The 22,037-nt window shown below is 46.4% G+C and overlaps 1 protein-coding gene across 4 annotated transcripts in view; it reads right to left on the bottom strand.

The window, feature by feature from the left end:
* Positions 1–20,406, bottom strand: part of LOC138164935 (metalloendopeptidase OMA1, mitochondrial-like) — an 80,319-nt gene extending 59,913 nt beyond the window's left edge. Inside the window, exons 1-2 of one of the 4 annotated variants that reach the window (XM_069092914.1) lie at positions 20,260–20,406; positions 2,824–3,356 (exon numbers count right to left, since the gene is read on the bottom strand). In XM_069092914.1, coding sequence (XP_068949015.1) covers positions 2,824–3,335 — 512 coding nt within the window. In that variant the 5' untranslated portion in view covers positions 3,336–3,356; positions 20,260–20,406. Of the gene's footprint in view, positions 1–1,164; positions 1,300–2,823; positions 3,357–20,259 lie in introns of those variants that run through there. The other 3 variants (XM_069092916.1, XM_069092917.1, XM_069092915.1) reach the window with 3 other exon arrangements.
* Positions 20,407–22,037: the final 1,631 nt, after the last annotated feature.

Genomic DNA, 22,037 nt, shown 5'->3' with positions numbered 1-22,037 from the left:
AAGGGTCTGAGGCTGGATTTGAACTCAGGTCTTCCTGCCTCTAGGCTGGTGCTCTCTCCACTGAGCCACCAGCTGCCTTGAAAGTACTCCTCTCATATGAGGATCTTATTGAGGAGAAGTGAACTGACATTTCCTCTGCTTTTTGTCTGCAAGGTCTAAAGCAAACCTTAAAAACAAAGCGCTCGTTCTGGAGACGTGAGCGGAAAGCTGACTCTTCTATGTTATAAAGGTCTGTTTCAGGTTTCATGACAAATTCATGGTCAAGAGCAGGTATCCAGGAGAGTGTGGGAGGCGGCGGGCTGGGCTTGGTAGTCTTGCTTCCTCCATGGCTCCCCACAGCTGGGCAGGGATCCCTCCAGCTTCCTCAGCCCCTTCTCATCCAGACAGCCTGTGCTCAAAGGTTCTAGAGTTAGCCAATGAGCCTGCTGAGCCGCTGCCTGCGAGTGCAGACAGATCTCCCAGAGCAGGAGTGCCTCAGGACTGGAAGGGGACAAATGAGGTCCTAAATATCCAAAAAGACAGGACCGTAGAATCTGAAGACCAGCATGAGGGGGCTTGTCTTTGATTCCTGAGAAAATCCTAGAATCTAATACTGAAGAGATGCCTAGAAAACTACCATCCTAAGTGACAGCTAAGATCCAAAGAGATTCTGACAGGCTCCACCACCAGGCTGGATCTAACTAGATGACACCTATGACCACAAAAGGCCAGCACTGTAAGGGCAGCCCTGCATGGGAGTGGGGGGTGTCCATCACAGGGCCAGGGCCCCCCTCCATATTCATACATATGCATGCATACAGGTGCACGTTCATACACATGTGCATGCACGGGCCTATGTCCCATTCACGTGTGTGGAGCCATGCCAGACTAACCATACTTCTTATTCTGAAATAGTCACGAAGCTGGCTAAAAGATAACAGGCAGGAAATGCCATCCATTGGGTCCACCAGGACTTTTGGCAAGCATTTCCCAAAAGGCCTTAGGCTACCACTGTGGCAGAAGTGAAGGACATGGGAGGGAGGAGTGCACAGGCAGAGTCAGAGCTGGCCGAAGGCCTGGACGCAGAGAAGCGCCACCGATGGCTCAGAGCTGACAGGAGGCAACATGTGGTGCCGTGGAAAAAGGCCCCAGCCTGCATTCAGGAAGGTCCAAGCTCAAGCCTACCTTAGTTTCTTCATCTGTCACGCAGGGCAGTTGTAAAGAGAAAATGAGATGTTGGTACAGCTCTGGGGAAACTTTAAAGTGTTATTGTAATGAGTGCCTCAGGGTTCTGCGATCGGTCCCACATTACTGAACACCTATCAGTGATCTGGATAAAAGAAGAAATGGCAAGCCTATCAAATATGCAGATGACTCAAAGCTGGAAAAGAAAATCAACACACTGGATGCCCATTAAGATCCAAAAAGAGCTGGTGCCTTTAGAAGGCTGCAATCTCAAGGACTCAGGGAGGCATGGAGGCCAAGCCAGCCCTCTGGGCACCCCCAAGAGGAGGAGGCAGCAGACCCCTGGGGGACCAGGCCGGGGTCAGGAAGGGCACTGATAAGCCAAAGAGATCCAGCAGAGAACAGGCAGAGGGGGATGCATGCCATGAGGTCCAGCGCTACCTAAAGGGCCGCCATGTGGCAAGGCGATCAGTGGATTCTGTGACTTGGGGCTGGCCCAGGAGCAGGCTGTGTAGGAAATGGAGCAGTCTCCAAGGGAAGGCACTAAAATTAAGGCAGATCAGGAAAGACTTCTTCAAAAAAGGTAAGATTTTAGCTGGGACTCAAAGGAAGCCAAGGGCAGCAGGAGGTGGAGGTGAGGAGGGAGAGAATCCCCAGCTTAGGGACAGCCAGTGAGAAGGCACAGGGTCAGGAGATGGAGGATCTGCTGTGAGGACCAGCAAAGAAGCCAGTGTCTCTAGGATGAGAATGAGGGTGACAAGACAGAAGACTGGGAAGATGCGCCATGAAGGGTTTTGAAGATCAAACAGGTTCTGCATTTGACACTGGAGTCGATAGAGAGCCACAAAAGTTTGGGGGGCGGGGGAGGGTGACAGGAGCAGACCTGGGCTTTAGGAAAATCATTGCAGGAACTGCATGGATAGACTGGTGGAGAGGGACGAGGCAGGCAGGCCCCCAGGAGTGATTGCAAATAGGCCAGGTGTGAGGTGACAGGGATCTGTACTAGGGCAGGGGCAGTGGCAGAGGAGCAAGGAGGCTGTACATGAAAGATGTTAAAAGAGCAGAAACAACAGGATTTTACACAAGTTTGGATGGGGGAGGGGGATTGGATAGGGAGGGGTCCTAGAGGCCCCTCCACTGTGAGCCTGCAGGGGTTAGGAGGACACTGGTGCTCCCACAGCAACGGGGAGACAGAGGACTCGTGATAAAAAGTCCACCTCCAGACAGAGGGGTCACAGACTCAGAGAACAGATGACAGCACATACTGGGCATGGTTAACGTGAGAATTTGTTTTGTTTGACTACATATTTATAATACGTTTTGTTTTCTTGCTTTCTCAATGTGCGGGAGAAGGAAAAGTGGTAGGGAGAGAATTCAAGACTGAAAATACAATAAAAATGAATTTTAAAGAATAGGGAAGCTAAGAAGAGAGTTGGGGGGAAGATAATGAATTCCATTTGGGTCTACAGTTCTAAGATTACTTTAAACACCAATACTCTACCACTCTAAGACTCTTACAAATAAAGAAATATATAAAGTGATACAAAATCAACAATAACTTAAATTTATGCTAAGTGCAGTTGGCTTGAGGTATTTTTCTTTAAAAGAGTCAACTTTCTCCACACTTAAAGTACAAGAGCAAAAAACAGAGTATTTCACCTGCCAACAATGATGGCAAGAAGTTTCTGTACTGGCTTAAGAATGACCCAGAGAAGAGGAGGTGGTGGAGCCCAAAGCCTCGATGACGTGTGGAAGCTGCTGATACCTTTCATCTCTTCCACAGGAAACCCCTTTCCAGGGAAGAATCGTGAGAGAGCGAGGACCGCACCTCCCTCTGTCGATCCCTGCCACGCAGAGAAGTGGGGCCACCCAGAGCAGCTGTTCATCCTCTTCCAAGTTTCTCTGCTTTGGGCACTTACAAGCCATCCCTGGCTGTCCTTACAGGTCCTAGAAAAGAGAGAGCTTCCCCCTGGTAAGCAACTGAGCCCAGGGATCCTTCTCAGGCTTTGTCCTTGGCATCTGTCCCCCACGTGGTTCACTAGTACCTGATGAGGACTCTTTGAAGTCAGAGACCAATGTGGTCGGGAAGAGTTTTTCCAGTTAGTCAGAGGAATTAACCGAAAGAAAACACAGTTTCTACTAACCAACTGTAGGCCACAGATGCTGTTCATCTTTTCTTTCGCTTGATTATCCTAGAACATAGAAAGGAAACTATAAGTATATCTGGAAAATACCTGCAACTTAACAAACTAAGAATTTTATTTATGTAAAGGTATATTGGGTTATTGCTCACTTACCACACATCCAATTAAAATGACCAAAGTGTTTCCCCACATTGTGGACACAAATGGTAACAGGGGAGAGTATTTCCCAAACTGCTATGGTCACAGTACAGTGAAGAACTTGAAGAGAAAGTCTGAGTCATGGGATAAAGGGGAAGAGAGAAGGAAATTTGGGAAAAAGAAAATGGAGCCCATTGGGTCATAGAGAAAAAATGGCCCGTGTAATAAGTAGCTTGGATATGTAGATGATTAGTTATCTTGTCCACATCAAGAGAAACCTAAGAAGGTTCCCAGAATGTCCCTCCCCTCCCACTAGAGCCCTCATGGAGGCCACAGACATGTAAGTCATTTATCACAAAATCGTAGACTTGAAAGTTGGCAGGGACCTCAGCAGCCATGCAGGCCAAGCCAAAGACCCAAGGAAACCCTGCTATAAAGCACCCAACAAGCAGGCATCCACCCTGTGCTTGGAGATCTCCAAGGAGAGGGAAGCCATTACCCTTCTGAATGTGGCCAATTGTGAGCAGGTGTGCCTCAATGTGCCTTCTGGCAGCTTCCACCCTGAGCTCTCGGTTTGGTCCCCAGGATTCAACTGAAATTTCAGTCATTTAGAACACCTGCCTTCTAGGCAGCCATCCTTATTCCCCTTCCACTGGAACCCAGGACTCAGCCTCAGGAGCTCTGACAAGTGCATCTTGACCTGATCTGGCCTGGAATCCAATCTCTAGGTCACTCCCCACCATTTCCAAACCATGCCAGCAGTGCACGCTCCCACATTTTACCTTATACCCATGAGAATGTGAGCTCCTTCAGACACTGCCTGTATTTATAGCTCTCTCTCCAAGAACCCTCCCCTCCGCGGCCTCCTCACCTCCAATAATAAGCATCGTTCAAGTCTAATAATCCTACAGATACCTGAAGATCGCTGCCTGATCTCCCCTGAGTCTCCTCTTCTCCAGGTTAAACCAGACTACTTCCTTTAGCCAATTGTCCAATAACCTGGATGCCAGGTCTTCCCCTCCAGCCTGCCCTCCCCTGGGCACTCCAAAGCTTATCACTGTCAGGGCAGCTAGGTGGTGCAGTGAATAGAGCACCTGCCCTGGAGTCAGGAGGACCTGAGTTCAAATCCAGCCTCAGACCCTTAACACTTACTAGCCCTGTGACCTTGGGCAAGTCACTTAACCACAACTGCCCTGCCTTCCCCCTCCAAAAAGACAAAAGCAAAAAAAACAAAAAACAAAGCTTACCAGTTTCCTTAAGCCATGGCGCACAGAACTGACAATACTCCAGAGCAGTTGGGGGGAGAGGAGAGCACAACAGGACCACAGCCTCCCCAGTCCCCCAGTCTATGGCCCTCTTCAGTGCAGACCCACTAGTCACTCCACTGCAGATCCTTTCAGAGCAACTGCTAGTCTACTAAGATGTCTGAATGGCTCCCACAAGCCTCCCTTCAGCAAAGCCTGACTGAATCACACTCAAAAGTACAATGAGAAACTGCCACAGATGCAGTTTCCCCCCTAGGGCTACCAGGGGGGCAGAGAAAGGGAGCCCACCCAACAAAGCCAGTCCTGGCCCAGCAGACCCTGATGGAGCCTGCAAGCTCCTGAGTCTAGAAGGCCCCTGAGAAGGCTCCGAACTGTGGGGCTTGGGCAGGGAGAGGGGGGAGAGCTGAAGAGTAACAGCAGCAACCAGCCCCAGCCCAGCGTTGAGCAAAAGTCCCAAAGAGACGGTCCCAAGGGCCAGATCAGGCACAGGGGCTAAGGGATCCCTGACATAGTTCAGAAATACTAAGGAGGCTCAGCCTAGGACCAAGCCACCCACCCACCTACTCAAAGATGAAGCAGGGGGTGGATGCTGCACTTGATGCAAAGGCCCAGGTGAGGAGATGAGAAAATCAAAGGATATGTTGACCAGTATCAAAAATCATTGCAAATCTAGGGATCTGCAAAAAGCAGAAAGTAACTGCAGCAGCTGGAAGCAGTAAGTCTTGACTACAGAAAGACAGTGACCTCAGTGATAGAAAGTGTTTCCTCCCTCAGTTGGGAGGAAAGCTCCCAAGAGTTGCCCTCAGATCCCAGGTACAGTCCTGTCTCAGTTTTCGTGGGTAGGTAAGGCTTACTACTGACAATTATCTGCAACTAAAAGGAAAAAAGCACCTGAAACAGTAGTCCCTTTGATATATTTCACACACTTCCCTTTCAGTCTTCATGCATACAGTAAAAGAGAGGCTTTGCTCTAAGTTACCATCAGCTACTCACTCTGCTCACCCCAAGTATCACTATCAACTCTGGCTGCTTTTACCTCCATAACCTGTGTGGCATCTGAGCCCTCCTCTGCTCACTACGTCACTTAGTCACCAACATCACCACCTCTCCAAGCCCCTCTTGGCTGGTCTCGCAGGTTCATGTCTCTCTCCCCACATTTCTGCCAAGCCAATCAATCCTAGATAGAGAACTGACCAGTCACTGCCATTTGTTAAGCTTGCTATAACCTCTTAGAAAAAACCTAACCCCTTCAGCTTCAATTGAAAAGCTCTCCATAACCTGGTCCCACCTTGCCTTTCCAGTCGCACTGGACATCACTTCCCTCAATCCAGCCAAACTGGCTTTCTCTCTGTTCCTCACACACACACAACACTCCTTTCCCATCCATCACTAAACTTTTGCACCGGCTGTGCCCCAGAATGATGTACTTCTCCTTCCTTCATCTAGGAATCCTTCTCCTCCAGCAAGATGCCTTTCCTCATCCCCAAACTGCCAATGCTACCCCAAACTACCTTGCATTTAGTGCCTTTGCATTTCTTCCCTTCATATTTATTTTGCACATACCGTGGTCTTCCTAGTTAGGACAGGAGGTCCCTCAGGAAGGCCTGTCTCCCCAGATGCTAAGAGCGGTAATTTGTGTCACAAGGGGCATCACAAGTGCTTAGTTGTTAGCTGAGCAAGTATCAACTCTAGGCCAATCTCTTCAGGAATGACTGATTCTACCAATTATAAAATAGCAGAATTAAAAATTTTAAGTTTTTACCATATTTAACAGATATTTCTCATAGTTTTAATTTCTTTTTTTATTTCTGAACATGGGGTGAGTCAAATTAGAGCAAATTTGTTCAAATCAGACAAATTATTTGTGATCAAACCATAATGAAATTAAAAGAGCAGAGAGGGAGTGACCTCTCACAACTATGGCTATGGAATGAGAGTGTCACAGGCAATAAAATGGAGAATTGTGATTACAGAAAATCGAAGTTTTTGTACAAACAAAATCAGTATTGTCTGAGTTAAAAGGAAAATAGTTAGCTGAGAAAAAAAAAATGTTTGCAGTAAATTTCTCTAATCAGGATCTGATATCCAAGATCTGCAGGACACAACAACCAGAGCTATTTCCCCAGTAGATAAATGGGCAAAGGATATGAACAGGCAGTTCACAAAAAAAGGAAGCATCAAGAGCTAGAGAAAAAAATGTTCAACCATGAATAAAAGAAATTCAATTAAAACAACTCTGAGTTCCCATCTCATTCCCATCAGACTGGCTGAAGACAAAAAAAGGAAGATGACAATTGCTGGAAGGGTGGTAGGAGGGCAGGCCCAATAACTGCCTGCTGGTGGAACTCCAAATTACTCCAACTCGACCGTAAACGACACCCTATGCCTCAGTCTACCAGTCCTAGATTTATATGCCAAAGGCACCAAAGAAAGAGAGAAAAGACCTACAACACCAAAATACACACAGCACCTCTTTTTGTCATAGCAAAGAACTAGAAACAAAGTTGCTGTCCCTCAACTAAATGGGATGGAACTAGAGCAGGAGGGGGGAACCTGTGGCCTCAAGGCCACATGTGGCCCTCTAGGTCCTCAAGTGTGGCCTTTTGACTGACTACCCTTGAGGACCTAGAGGGTCACATATGGCCTCAAGGCCACAGGTTCCCCACGCTGGGACTAGACAATTATGGAATAGGAATAGAATGGAGTATCCTTGTACCATCAAAAATGACAAGGACAGATTCAGAGAAATCTGGGAGAACACACAGGGACAGATACCAGGTCAACTGGGTAGAAGCAGGGGGAGAATTAATACAAACTTTGTAAAGGAAAACAATCATGAAAGACTTAGAGAGATTGATCCATGCAATGACCAATTAGAGAGAACAGACAATGAAGTCAACTACCCACTTCTGACAGAGAGGTGATAGGGCTAAGGTGCCAAATGAGACATATGTTCTCAGACACAGCCCATGTGTGGATTTGTTTTGGTTTGAATATACTAATGTGTTACAAAACAGGACTTCAGGCTTTTATTCTTGGGGAGCGGGGGAAGTGGGAGGAGGGCGATAGTGACACAAAAAAATTAAAGAGCATTAATAAAACATTTAGAAAAATACAAAGAAAAAAAGTTTTCTTTCAAAACATAAGTATTATGGAAATGTTTTGCATTACTGCACACGTATAACCTATATAAAATTGCTTGCCTTCTCAATGGGGGGGGGGGAAGGGGAAGAGAAAGAATTTGGAACTCAAAATTTTTAAAGACAATTGTTAAAAGTCGTTTTTACATGTAATTGGAAAAATAAAATACTCTTTAAAATTCTAAAGAATAATCAAAAAAATTTTAAGAAGATAATCTTACATACTACTTCAAGAAGATTGAGGCTAGCAAACAAATTCCTCAAATTACCTTGTATTTTCTTATTTTTGTATATTTTATTCCTTTAACTCCAAGCTGTGGTCAAGGGCTTTTTTTAACCACAATATTTTGCACACAGTAGGTACTTAATAAATGTTCACTGAAATAAATAGAGTAAGATAGAAAAAATAAAAATACACAAAAAAGAACAGAAAAAAGCTCAAAAGGAAATATATACAGAGGACAGTGCTAGAAATACCATTTTAAATTTAATATACTTTTTCTAAAAAGCTATACATAACAAAGATCTTTTTCTGTTCTTTTCTAAGGAAAATTTATGTTTGTTGATTGTTAGCAAATTCATAATAACGAAACAGAAAAAATATAAAATAAGCAAAAATGATCAGTCCATATATACTTCACCAAGATGTCACAGAATTGTATTTCCCAAGAGCCTCTGAGGTTCTGAGCACTGGCTAAGAGTCAAAAGAAGGTAAGACACAGTCCTGGCCCTCAGAGACTCAAGCATAAAAATCCATTTGTGCCAAGACCCAAAGTACCTGAAACAACAAGCAAAAACTACAAAATGTTATGTAAGTCCTGCTAAAGAAGTTCAGGAATGAGAATTATAAGGAGGGCCAGAGGAACTGGGGAAGGCAGCTGTCCATTGTCCCATACACTTACAGAGATACCTTCAATGCTTCAGTTTCTCTCAGGCCTCTTGGCTGATGCAGGCCACCACCCCTCTATACCTAAGTAGGCTCCTCTGTGCGTTGTTGTGGCTGAAGGATACATGGAGACCACCAATAAGTCATGACAAAGAGGGCAAAAGTAGGCATGATCTTTGAACTTAAGAGTTCATTCCCACTTTCCACCACAGAAGTGTTAAGCAGGATTAATGGGAAAGACCAGGGTTCGAAGGTTCCTGAATCTTTGCTGTATTAGAAGAGGCCCAAATTTGCCCATGTGGACCAGTCTGTAGGGTTCCTGCTTAGTGCAGCTTCCCCAAACCACGAAGGTGAAGAACTGACATTAAGCATTTCTTAAGCATCTGCAGACTATTAAGACCAAGTGAGTGAGTACTGATTCCCACATGGCATAGTGACTTTCCTTAATCTTTCCAAACAGCAGAAAAGCCATAGGGAATCCCATAAAAGATTGAGACCCTGACCAAATCCAAGCTAGGTTGTAGAGCATTTTTGCAAAGTCTGCTGACGTGGGATTCTTTTCATGGGATTCCAGGCCTTCAGAAGGCAGCTCCCTCATCTCTCTCCTCCACAACACCCAGATTTTTCTTTCCCTCCTTACTCTCATTCTTCCCACCTGAGGAGCCTTCCAGGGGCTGTGCTCCTTCTATCTTCCCCCTAAGTCTCCTACCTTCTGTGATACCTGTTGTACCCACTCTCTCAAGTCTTCAGCTTATCTCTATTTGGTCCACCCTTCATCGCACTGAGAAAATCCAGGTCATCTTTTGATAACTCCTCCTGCTCTTCCTCCCTGACTCAGCATCTCTTGACATTCTTCCCCTTCTCTCCTCCTTTGCTCTAGTGTCTGATGAGGAGGAGGCCCTGGATCCCATCCCTTCTTATCTTCAACAAACAGCACCAGTGCCCCTTTCTCCCTGCTACCCAAAAACATGCCTGAGGCTTCCTCTCCTTAGTAAGTCCTCCCTACAGGCTATTTGTATCTCTACCTGTTATCCTCTCCCTCCTCTTTTTCATGGCTCACTCAGTGATGCAGGAGATAGAACACTCGGCTTCAAGTCAGAAGACCCGAGGTCACAGCTTGCCTCATACATTTGCTAGCTATATAACCTTGGACAATTTATTTAAACACTCTCAGCCTCAGTTTCCTTATTCATAAAATGAGATGAGACCAAAGTCTCTTCAGGCTCCAGATCTATGATCCTAGAAGAACATGTTTACAGTTGTTATCTTCACTTACTTTCCTGTAAAAAAACGTCCCCACCATTGGCAGTCTGACTTCCAACATTATAACTCAATTCAAACTGCTCTCTCCATGTGTATGAATGATCTCGTAATTAGCGAATCCAGCCTTTTCTCAAACCCCCTTCTTCTTGACCTCTCTCTGCACTTGACCTTGTTGATCACCAAGGCTCTGTCCTCAATTTGTGATTTCATCACCTTCCATGGTCTTGACCATCATCTATCTGTGCAGACGATCCTCAGACGTCTCTGCCCAGCCCTAACCTCTCCCTGTGCCTTTGTTCTATCTGTCCCCATTGCCTGGGACGTACTCCCACTTCACATTAGCCCCTTAAAATTCTTTGTCTCCTTCAAGACTCTGTCAATGATCCCCCAGCTACTAGCATACTCCCTCTCATGATCTCTGATATATTATGTAGGCATACATATGGACATGTGTGCACGCACACACACACGATCCCTCTCAACAGCATGCAAGCTCTTGAAGGCAGAACTGCTTCACTTTTTCCTTTGTGCCCCCAGTGCCTGGTCTACAGAAGGTACATGATGCATGTTTACTGACTGATTTAATCACCAGCTTCTTCCTTCTCTCCTACAAGCATACACGAGCATGCTCTATTTTTTAAAAGATTGAAAGAAGCTTCGCTGGTCTCCAACGTCCAGTTAAGCTCACATCCTCTATACCCACTTAAGACAAGGGTAGAACAATAGGAGAGAAAGAAAACTGGATCTTGGATCAGAGAAACAGAACTGGCTTCCTGTCCAGGCTCTGAGTCTTACTGTGCTTACCAGCCATGGACACTGAACAAGTTACTTTCTCCTCACTTCAACTTTACTCTGTTTCCCCATCTACAAACAGGGGACAATAATATTGTACTTCTACTATGTATTCTGCCGTGTTGTGGCAAGTGAAGTCCTTGGTAAAGTAAAATGTGAGTTACTGCTAATCCTTTCTCCAATGAACCTTGAAAAAAACAGCCCCACTTGGAAACTCTGATAAACACAATTCTAGGGCCTCTGGATGAAACATGCTGCCCGCCTCCTGGCAGAGCCATGATGGGTTCAGAGCGCTGAGACATCTGGACGCATCAAAGGGTAAATCTGTTTTGCTTGATTGGACATGTTTATAGTATGAGGTTCTGTTTCTTGCTTTCTCAACAGAGGCGGGGAGGGGGATGGAGGATGGAGGATGGATGAGAACATGGAAGGCAAAGAAAGCAGATCTTTCTTTAAAACAAAATAAAATAAAATGTAAATTTAAAAGAAAGGAAATAAGCATTTACTACATGCTAGGCACCGCGCTAAGTACTTTACAAATATCTCAAACAGTCCTCACAACTCTGTGAAGCAGTGCTGTTAACATTCCTATTTTGTAGATGAGGAAATGTAAGCAGATAGAGGTTAAATGACTTGGTCAGGGTCACACTGCTAGGAAGTGCCTGTCCACCCTGTCTATCCACTACATCAATAAACAGCCTGCAGTACAAAAGTATAGGCAGAAGATGGAACGTCATGGGTAAAAACAGCAAGTTCAATGGCATTTCCATTTTAAGCTTCTCCTTGTAACAGCTGGGGAAACTAAGGCTCAGAGAGGTGGCCTGATGTACCCAATGCCACACTGCTAAGTGTCAGAGGCACCCTCCTGACCACAATTGTGGGGCCCTGCACACATGCTCAGAAGCGGCTGTAGCGCTAGTTTGGCTGAACTGCTTTTTCCCACCTTTTCTTCTTCTGCTGCCAGGGATGGCTCATTAAGGAAGGGAGGGAGGAACATATTCATAAAAGAGGAGGACATAAAAACAAAAGACATCAATGAACTCTTTTAAAAGAAACATAAAACCAAAAAGGACAGACAAGTCACACAGAGAGAACTGGAAGCAATGGAGGGCCAGTCCATGTTCACTGCTGGTCTCCTCCAGATGTTAGAACTCAACAAAGACCAATTAGGGAGTTAATGTATATTTTTAAGTGTTTGCCCTGTAACAATCGGCTAAAGAAAAATATTCACTCAAATTTTAATCTTTTATTGTTACCAATATAATTATGTTGTGTTTCCATTAAAATTTAAGGCCCAATTAATCACACTCAGTTTCTTCAACTATAAAATGGCAGATTTGGGCAAGCTGACCTCAAGGGTCTTTTTCATCTCTAAATCTGTGATCTCATGGGCAACAGTTTTAATAAATGATTGGTCAAAACAGACGAAGGATGCAAACTGCCCAGACAATGACATGGACTGGGCTGGGAAGTCTACTGGGAAAATACATCCACATGTCAACTTGAGAAGACTGCCCTGATGCCCACAAACCAGGCTCAGAATTGAAACAAAGGAACCCTGCAGCTGGACTGTCCCATGCTTCAAAGCACCCCAGGGGCTCCTGATCAAAGGAACACAAGCCAGCCCAGGCCAACATGCTTCCAGGGATGCTCTATGCCTGTCACCATTTCTTAAGAATTAAACCCGTGAATGACTCAAAGGATGGTGAAGAGCTGTGTGCATCAACAGGCAGCAGCACATTACCAATGAGGCCTCACATAGAAAATGTATGGCCTGAAAAGAAGGGGGACTGTCCCAGGGCAAATGTCAGGCATAACCTTGCCGCTGGTGTGCCACAAGGTTCCAGCACCTTGGACAGTCGATCCTTTGCCAAAGTTTTATGAGCACCTGCACAAGAATCACTCAGATAAGGTGTGGATAAGCTGTGTCCTGCACTCCTGAAAAAAAGGACCTTTTGATCCCAAGGACCAACAGAGATTCCAGAGAAGCCATGATGAAGAAGGTCACCCTCCCATCTCCTTCCAGAAAGGTGATGGACTCAGTGAAGAATGAGGTATACCTGTTTTGGAAAAGGCCACTGCAGGAATCTGTTTTTGCATGACTACGCATATTTGTAACAATGTTTGGTTTGTTTTGGGAGGGAGGAGGGACGAGGGAAGGAGGTAAGGAGATTTTGTTCACTAAAAAGAACCACAATTAAAATATGGTGTAATAAGTAATAGAAAACAATTTTTGCAGATATAGGAAAGACAGGGGATGCTGGACCTGGAGAAGACAAGGTCTTTGAGTCCCAGCTCCAGATAGGATTAGCTACAGACAAGTCATGTTGCCTCTCTGAAACTCAGTTTTCTCATCTGAAAATGGGGCTCCCACTTGTATGTATGGGCCTCAGCTTCTTCACTTGTAAAATATAAGGAAGTTCCCTTCTATTAAAAATCCAGGATCCCACCATTAGCCTGACCTCTGAGGAGTGTTTGGAGGAAAACATTCCCTAAACTCTAAGCACACAATGTGTATGTGAGTTGTCAGGACTGGAGATAATCTGACAGAACAAAGATCTCAGGACCTACTAGAAAGTTAAGAGGAAGTATGGGCCAAGTGCCTCCTGCCTTCCAAGCACTGTCGAGCTCTTCACCTGCTCCGTGTCGTAAGAAATCTGAAGTTCCAGTAAAGAAAGGGACAGATCTCTCCCATGAGACAGAAGGAACATCTCCTATTCCCCAAGAAGCTCATCTCAATCAGGGATTCTTTTAACCCCCAGTACTAGCCCAATGATTGGAACATCAGAAGCAATTAGCAAAAACAACTGTTGGTTATTTCCCTGGGCAGGTGCACTGTAAAAAAAAAAAAAAAACACTAGTAAGGATTTGCAATCCTTCATTTGTCATTGTTAATGAATTCACCCAAATTATAATAATCTTAAATGTTAACAACAGTATGTTCTGACATCCACTTACAACTGTGGTACAACACTTTCCTACAGCAACATACACAAGCTAAAATGTGGCCAAAGGAGAAACTCTGCCAGCTCCACTCCCGGGTCTTGTACCTTCCCACCAAAAGTCTCTCCTCTGAACATGCCTCTGCCCCGGGCTCCTCTTCTGAATGGTGAGGCCCGCCCAGGGAATAATACTCCATGCAGAGTCCAAGTCATCCAGGCTCAATTTCCTCAGCTCTGCTCTGAGCTTTCCTGACTTCTTCACCTTATCCCATCCCTCTTCTGGGTCCTTGTTGAATGCAATCTCCCCGTTAGAATGTAAGCTCCTTGAAGGGAGAGATTTTTTTTATCTGTATTCCCAGCACAATTCCTGGCACATGATAAGAACTTAAGAAATGCTCTCTCTATATATCCATCTATATACTGTAATGGAAATGCAAATTTCTAGATCTTCCCTGCCCCTAGGCTAAATAAAATGCACCTGGAGCCTGGGGAGGGAGGCTTATATTTCAGGAGATACTTCTTGATCGGTCAGTGGGTTCAGAAAGTTGTTACATTCTCTGAGCCAGGAGAAGGCTATATAAGCCCTGATGTGTAGCTTTGTTTTGGGGCTCACTTTGAGAAGTGTTCTGTGATGTGATCAGATGAAACTCTGGGAAGTCGTTGTCCAGAGCCCCCCGGCTTTGAAACCCAGATGTTGTTTGGTATGGATGTAATGGTTGGACAGTTGGAAATCTGTCTACTTGATCTGTTTTTGTCTTGATAATTCTGTCCGTATACTTTGAAGTCCGGGGTGCTGACCTTTTTCCCCTGAACAAGGTAAACGATACATATTTGATTGATTAAAGTAAGCTTGTTAACCCATTTTGAGTTGCTTTCCTTTATCAAAGGAGATCCAAAAACCTGTGGTGGCAGCAACCCTGAGAACACTTGGGGTGCTTGCTGCTACATATACCTACCTCTACCTACCTATGGATCCATGGATTTCTTATCAGTCTAAATCAAGAAGTTACTTAAACAATCAAACTGCCTAATTCCATAATCGTTGTGGAGTCTTCAGGGAGGATGAGCAACTCTGTAAAGGCTTTTCAAGGCCACTTATCCACCTTTGGTGTCTACCTTCACCCAATGCTCACCTGTGGCTCCAAAAAGCTGTAGCATGCACAGTGACCACAGCCCAGCAAGCCATCATCTAAACCAGGCTAAAGGTAACCGATGGGCCTCAGACCTCTCGGTGAGTTGGGGGATGTCTACCCCAGGTATGTGAAAACTTTCAAACAGAAATTTATTCTAATGGCCATAAAGGTGGCAAAAGCAGGCGCTGTGGAACCCTCAGAGCTTGGTCTGACATAAAAGACACCAAGGGCATCCGCTGCCTCCCAGGCCATCACCAGTCATCTTGACTTTTGTCCTGCCACTAGACTTCTATGATTCAGGAAGACAAAGTGAGGCTGACAACTAAGATGGCAGTGGCCCTCTTCCAAAACAAGGGACTAACAACAATCTTTGTGCAAAGTAGCAAAAACATTGAAGAACAATAAAACCCTAGATGATGCTAACCACTCCTCAAAGGAGCTACAGAAAAACAGAAGAACATCCCCAGGCCCCATCATTGGGGAAAAGGAAAGAAGTTCCTATTTTTCTCAAGTATTCCCCCTACAAAACCTCCTAAAAAGCAAACCTATCAGAACCTGGAGCTGAAGGTGCAGGGGATGAAGCTGTATTTGGAAACACAAGAACTAAATACAAATCCTAACTCAAGACTCCCTAGTCTTGGGATCCAAGGCAAGTCACTTAACCTCTCAGGGCCTCAGTTTTTTCACTGGTAAAATGGGAATAATAATAGCACCTGCCTCCCAGGTTCATTGTAAAGATGAAAGAACACACTGGTGTAAGGTACTGAAACCTTAAAAGTAGATAAATGTTAGCTACTATTATCTAAGGCTCCTGTTCTTAAGGGAAGTGTTTGTTTATAATAGCCATCGCAAGGTTATTTTAGAATTTAGCTAATCTTCTCCCACCTACAAGCTGACATCTTCCCTTGAGAATCTAATCAAATCTTAACATGCCACCTTCTGGTTTAAATATGAAAGATGAACAGTAGTTCCACCACTATCTAGTTTATAATTTTAAATTCCTGATACAACATAAAAAAAAAAAACCCCCACACAATTACATGAGAAAATAAGCCTACTCATGGAGGAGGCATTGGGAAGGGCTGACAAATGGTTTCAAGTTTGCACTTTCTCTGGCTCTCCAGTCACAAGTACTTTCTGCAGAACACTCATTTATTTGTTCTACAAGTATTTACTTGGCACTATACTATGTTGGGGGACATGAATAAAAAATCAACAGTCCCTGTCCTCAAGAAGCCTACGTTCTATTGAGGGAAAAGAATAAGTATATAAAAAATTAAATATATGATGTAATCAAAATAATTTCTGTGGCAAGGGCATTAATAGCTAGGGAATTAGGATAGCCTCCCTGTAGGATAAGATTTTTTTTAACCTGTGATCCATCAACCCAAAAAGAGTTCCAAGAACATGAATCAGAAAAATATTACACCTTAATTTTCATTACCTCTAACTGAAATGGGGCATTTCTTTCAATAATTTTCAGAATATGATTATATGAAGGGGTCCAAGGCTTTACCAGGCAGCCAAAGGGGCTTAGGACAGAGCAAGAAGAACCTCTGCTATAGGAGATAACCCTTCAGCTGAGTTTTCAAGGAAGCTAGAAATCCTAGCAGGCAGATGAAGAGGGAGCATACACTGCCGGACAAAGCGGCAGCTTGTGGGAAGCACAGAGGTGAGGGACATCAGGAACAGTAAGGGAAGGGGGAAGGAGATGAAGGAGAGCCACAGCCCTCAAGCGTCGAAGGGAGTCTGGAGCCAAAGTGCAAAGGACCTGAAGAGCCAAAATGGGTGCTACAAAGGAGCCTGGGGAGCTTCCTGAATAAGGGAACGACTTGGAGCATTGCTGTGACAACACTCTCATCTAGATCCCAGCAGCCACGCGTCTCTATGTCATCTTCCTGACTTTAACAAGTTCCTGGAGGGGAGGAATCAAGCAGCAACTCATATTAAGCACAGTGCCTTGAATTTTATACTGCAGGTGCATAATAAATACCTGCTGGGTTGTTATTAGGTTGTACAGAAAGAGCCTGGGAACACCCCTCTCAATGCCTACCAACAATGAATAGCAATATTTCTTAATTTGTAATCTTTCATTTATTTGAGGAAGAAATGTATTGCTACAGAACCAAATACCAGATTATATACACTGATAGAAAGATGTAAGGCTTTAGAACCAAATCAAAGGCTTCCACAAATTTACATCAAAAGAGTTCTAACAGACTAAGGAGAAAAGCTGATGAATTTGTATGATTCTTTGTTAACTTAATCATCTTAGCTCATTAAACAATTGAATCTTTATGGTCTTTGAGAACATTTTGGAGCCTAAATTTTTAAAAGATCACTTCAAAATGAGCCTGTCCAACATTGCCTGGCATTCACAGCTGAAGCCTCTAAGACAGGTTTAACAACTCTGCTGAAAGCGCCTGTCTCTTCTCCGGTTTCTATGGAAACAGCTGTCAGATTGGCAAAAATAGGACAGTACTTTAAATAATCACTTGAGCAAAGTCCACCCACCAAGAAAGGGGCCAAAACCCACTGGAGCAGGCCTCATTCTGTCCTGCTGCACGGCTCAGGGCTAAGGTAAGAAGGGCAGATGTGCCCTTGGCTGTGCCCTTGGGGGATCCTCGCTGCTCTATGGCCAGCCTAGTCCACAGCTCCCTGAGGCTATGTTCAGCCCCCTGGACTTCTACTCCCTGTGTGGGGATGCTGGATGCTGTCCACTGCCGCTCCATTTCACTGGGGTAGTATTTGAGGTGGTGGATGAAAGGGTTCTTACAGACAGGGAGCTGAGCAAATGAAGGGAGATTTTTTATTTGATTTACTCTGGAAGCTTACGTATTGACTTTCTGATGCATTAAACATGGGTGGTCTTAAAACAGGCTGTGTCAGTAAAAGGCCTTTTTCAGGCCCTACGCAGGAAGGAAGATGTTTCGAGGAGAAGGTGTGAAAGACTGATGGACACAGTGCTTCTTTATGAAGAAATTCAACCAAAAAGAAACCCTCACACAATGTAGGCAGGCTGGCTAGGGGAGCCGATGAGCACCTTCCAGACTGTAACTCAACACATGACTAGCACCAACCCCCATCACCCAGAACCAGGAAGGGAGAGTGCAGGCAGGAAGTCTAGGGTTTCTGCATTCATCCTGATCTGGGACAATTCTTTCAGTTCCTTCATCTGTAAAAAAGGCCCCTTAAAGGGCTTTTGTTAGGAAATTGCCTAATAAACCTTAAATACTACAGAAATGGGAATTATTCTTATCCCAGACATTCCCCTTGGGAGCCCTTCTCTCCTCTCCTCTCCTCCCAAATCCATCTATTCTCTCCCTCTTCCACTTGGGGGTCCTCCCCTCCTTGACACAGCCCCTCCTTCACCTCTCAGACCCCTCCCAGGGGCTCAACTACTATATGCCAGGTACTGGGCTGGATGCTAGATTTAGAATCAAGAGGCCTGAGTTCAAATTCAGCTCTGCTACTTACTGTGTGACCTTTCTGTGCCCCCTAGCAGCTAACATCTCCCTCCTCGGTCCCTTCCATCTCCTGTGTATCCATTCTGTAAATTTACCTCATTGTCTCCATCTTGCCCCCATGCCCTTTAGAACAAAAGCCCCTTAAGATGTGCAAAGCATTTGACACATATTTTGTTTTCCTTCATATCCTCAGGGCTTAGCATAAAACCGGCAAGTAGAAAGCATTTAATAAATGCTTGTGGACTGGCCTCTCAATAGGCCTGGTGAGGCAGATACTGCAGTTATCTCCATTTTACAGATGATCTGCAAAGGCCACCCAATTAGGGCAAGGGGAGGATCTGAACTCAGCCAGGTGTGTCCAGCAGGAGACATATCTGAGAAGTCTGTAGAGTATAGATGAGGGAAAATGAAACATCGACACTGAATTCTTCACTTTCCCCACGCCAACCTGCATCCTGCCATCTCCCTCCCCACTTGAACTCCCAACCTCCCTTCACCTTCTCTCCACCTTCCCCTAAGAAGCTCCCTCCATTCCAGAGCCAGGTCAGTTCAACAAAAATTTAAGGGTCTGGCTAGTACAAGAGATACATTCTACTAAGGCCACAGAACAGGGACCCAGAGAAGGAACCACAAAGTATAAGAAGTAAAACTTCAAAGTAACACAAAGCCAGTCAGAATTGCATCAAGGAAGCCCTCCCGTAGGAAGGAACACACAGACTGCACAAAAGAAACGTGGGATTTTAAGAAGCAAAAGAATTCCGTTTGGAGAACTGAAGTCAAAGGTTTTGATCAGGAACCCCAGCTCTGCCACTTACTCCCTGTACACAGGACAGCTATTATTGGATACAGGGCCTAAATCTACAATGTCATTGGTAAAGGGGGCTCCCAGAAGAACCCCTTCTACTCAAAGCAGATCAACTTTCATTGCAACTCAGACTTACAGGAGGTTATGTCACTTTTCATGCAGCCAGGATATGCCAGAGGCACCCACATCTTACCAGCTCTGAGGATGACTCTCTGTTATACCACTATTATTATAATGAATGATGTGGGCATCATCTAGGTAGTACAAGTCAGAGAAGACTCATCTTCCTGCGTTCAAATCCTCCCTCAGACACTAGCTGTGTGACCCTGGGCAAGTCACTTCACCCTGTCTGCCTCGGTTTCCTCATGTGTAAAATGAGCTGGAGAAGGAAATGGCAAACCACTCGGGTATCTTTGCCAAGAAAAGCCCAAATGGGGTCATGAAAGATTGGAGGAGACTGAAATAACTAAACAGCATTTGTTGTTATGGTCATTGCTATTTTGTTGCTGTCACTGCTACAAAAGTATCTCTATCCACTGTGCCTCAAAGCACCCACTGTTGTTACTGTAACTATTGTTGGACCGTGAGCTCCTGGAGAACAGCAACTGTTTCTGTGTCTCTGGCACACAAGCTTGCATCAGAAATGCTTGCTGACTTATCTGATCACAGACGTAGTGCTAGAAGGGCCCTGGAGTCCACCTACAGCAGAGGAGGCCGAGACCTGGAGAGGTGACCCGTCCAAGCTCACATGGGTCGTTACCAAATAAAATGGATTTGAACCCAGGACCTGACTGCCTGGGCCATCCTACCTCCCTGCCCCGCTACTCATGGCCACAAGGCCATGGGCTAGGACCTAGGAGACCGTCTGCAGGCCAACAGACCCACAGGCCCCGCCCCCTCGCCATAAGCCCCGCCCTTGGCGGCCCTGCGGAACAGAGGCCCCGCCCCCTCTCGAGCCCCGGCAGGAGGAAGGGCTCTCCCTTCTCTCTCCGGCCCGCCGCTACACAGACGCCCCTGCTCCTCCCCGGTTAGACCCGCCCCCATTGTCCCTAGGGCCTTCACCAGGACCCTGGTCCCCAGGCCAAGCGAAGGGGCCTTGGCCGTCACCCCGAGTACTGACCCCGACGTCCCCTCAGCCCCGGGTGGCGGCGACGTTCAGAAGGTGCCCGGCGCAGGCGCAAACCCGCCCTCCCCGCAAGGCCCGGGTCTGGCCTCGCGGCCCCAGGTGCGATCCCACCCAACCATTTCCGGTCCCTCGAGGGGGTTCCGCCCCTGTTTCCTGCCCTCTGGCTCCGCCTCTCCCCTTCCAGCCTCCTCCTCCTCCCCCTCCTCCCCCTCTTCGCCCTCTCCCTCCTCCTCCGCAGCGCGCGCACGCGCACGATCCCTCCCGTCTGGGCCGGCGCCCGGAGCGGGAGGCGGGGCTGCCGCGGCGTTCTGGCGTCCCCTGGCGGTGGGAGGAGAGAGTGGCACCCAGGAGAGCCTCGGAGGCCCCTGAGAGCGCAGCGATCCTGCAGGACTCAGGCCCCGCTGCCCAGGCCGGGCCCTGGAAGCCCTCCCTGCCTCTGCTCTGCGCCTGCCGGGGCCGAGTGGATCACGCGCCTCCGGGGATCCAGGTGAGCCCTCGTCTACACTGGTTCCGAAGAGGCGCCGGGGACTCGGGTCGGCAGCTAGCGCAGGACCTGGCACACAGGAGAAGACAAGACACTGGATCCGTCTGCCTCGGTGTCCTCACCTGGGAAATGGGGCAGCGGGAGGCCTACCTCCGGCCGTGCGCTGGCCGTGCAGCGGGACGTCCTGTACATAGCCCGCTGTGAGGGGAGCCGGGAACGGGCCGGGACTTTACCTAAAGGGTCCATGTGTGGCGCCTGCGAATCGGTCACGGACACGCAGCGCAGCCAGACGCAGAAAGAGAAACAATGTCTCACTCATTCACTCATTTGGATTCAAAGTTGCAATAAAGAGGCCCATCCTTATTGAGCTTAAACCAGTCACTTGACCGGACCACAGATAATGGGAACACAGAGGGGTAACCCAGTCCCACCCCCTGATTTGACAGGTCCGGAAATCAAGGGCCTGAAATGTCAGGTGACTTGACCAAGGTCACCCAGCTCGTAGGGTACAGAGGGGGGATTTGAACCCTGGTTCTGCGTGTTTTCCACCAGCCCAGAACTGTCTTGGGACTAACTATACCCCCCAGAAGTGATCAACTTGGCATTGGTGCACAGCCAGGGGTATCCCAGAAAAGGAAACAAAATGGCAGCTGGGTCCTGACCTCTTGCCTCCTCTGTACAAGGGTGTCAGTGACTGGTCCCAAGGCCAAGAGGCCCAATGCTCCTCAAAGCTGCAGCAGATTCCTCCAGTGACTTTCCACTAGAAGGGCATCTTTCCCTCCCATCAAATTGGGGACACAGAGTAATTAACAGGGAGCGCTCCCCAAGGGACACACGTAAAGGCAGTAGTCACTTGAGATGAAATGCTGACAGGATTAAACAGCTGATCAAGTCCCTGTTTCCCCCTAATTATTACTTGATAATTGACTGACACTTCCGAGCCTCTCAAAAGCCTGGTGACTACTACATGTATCATGCCCACTTGGTAGGCTCTTAATAAATGCTGGTTGATTGACTGGCAACAAAGACTATGCCTTCTCTTCAGTTTAGTAGATGGTCTTTGAGTAGAGGGTCCTAAAAATTAACCCTCCGATGACCAGTCCAGCTCTGCCCCTCTCTGAACTCACTTAGACTAGTTGAGGGATGGCAGACCCATAGGCCATCAGCAGGCCAGTTGCCAAACAGTTCAGAATATTTGCATTTCCAGGAAACAAATCTAAAAAGCTGCCAGCAAAAATCAGTCTAATTAGAGATTAAGACCTAGTTTACTATTAATAGATAAATTTGG

Source organism: Petaurus breviceps, unplaced genomic scaffold (genome assembly GCF_028583685.1).
Source record: "Petaurus breviceps papuanus isolate PSGF00001 unplaced genomic scaffold, PetGlider_PUasm1.0 207, whole genome shotgun sequence".
Taxonomy (NCBI): Eukaryota; Metazoa; Chordata; class Mammalia; order Diprotodontia; family Petauridae; genus Petaurus; species Petaurus breviceps.
Note: the sequence above shows the minus strand (reverse complement) of the source record. Positions and strands in the feature narration are given on the sequence as shown.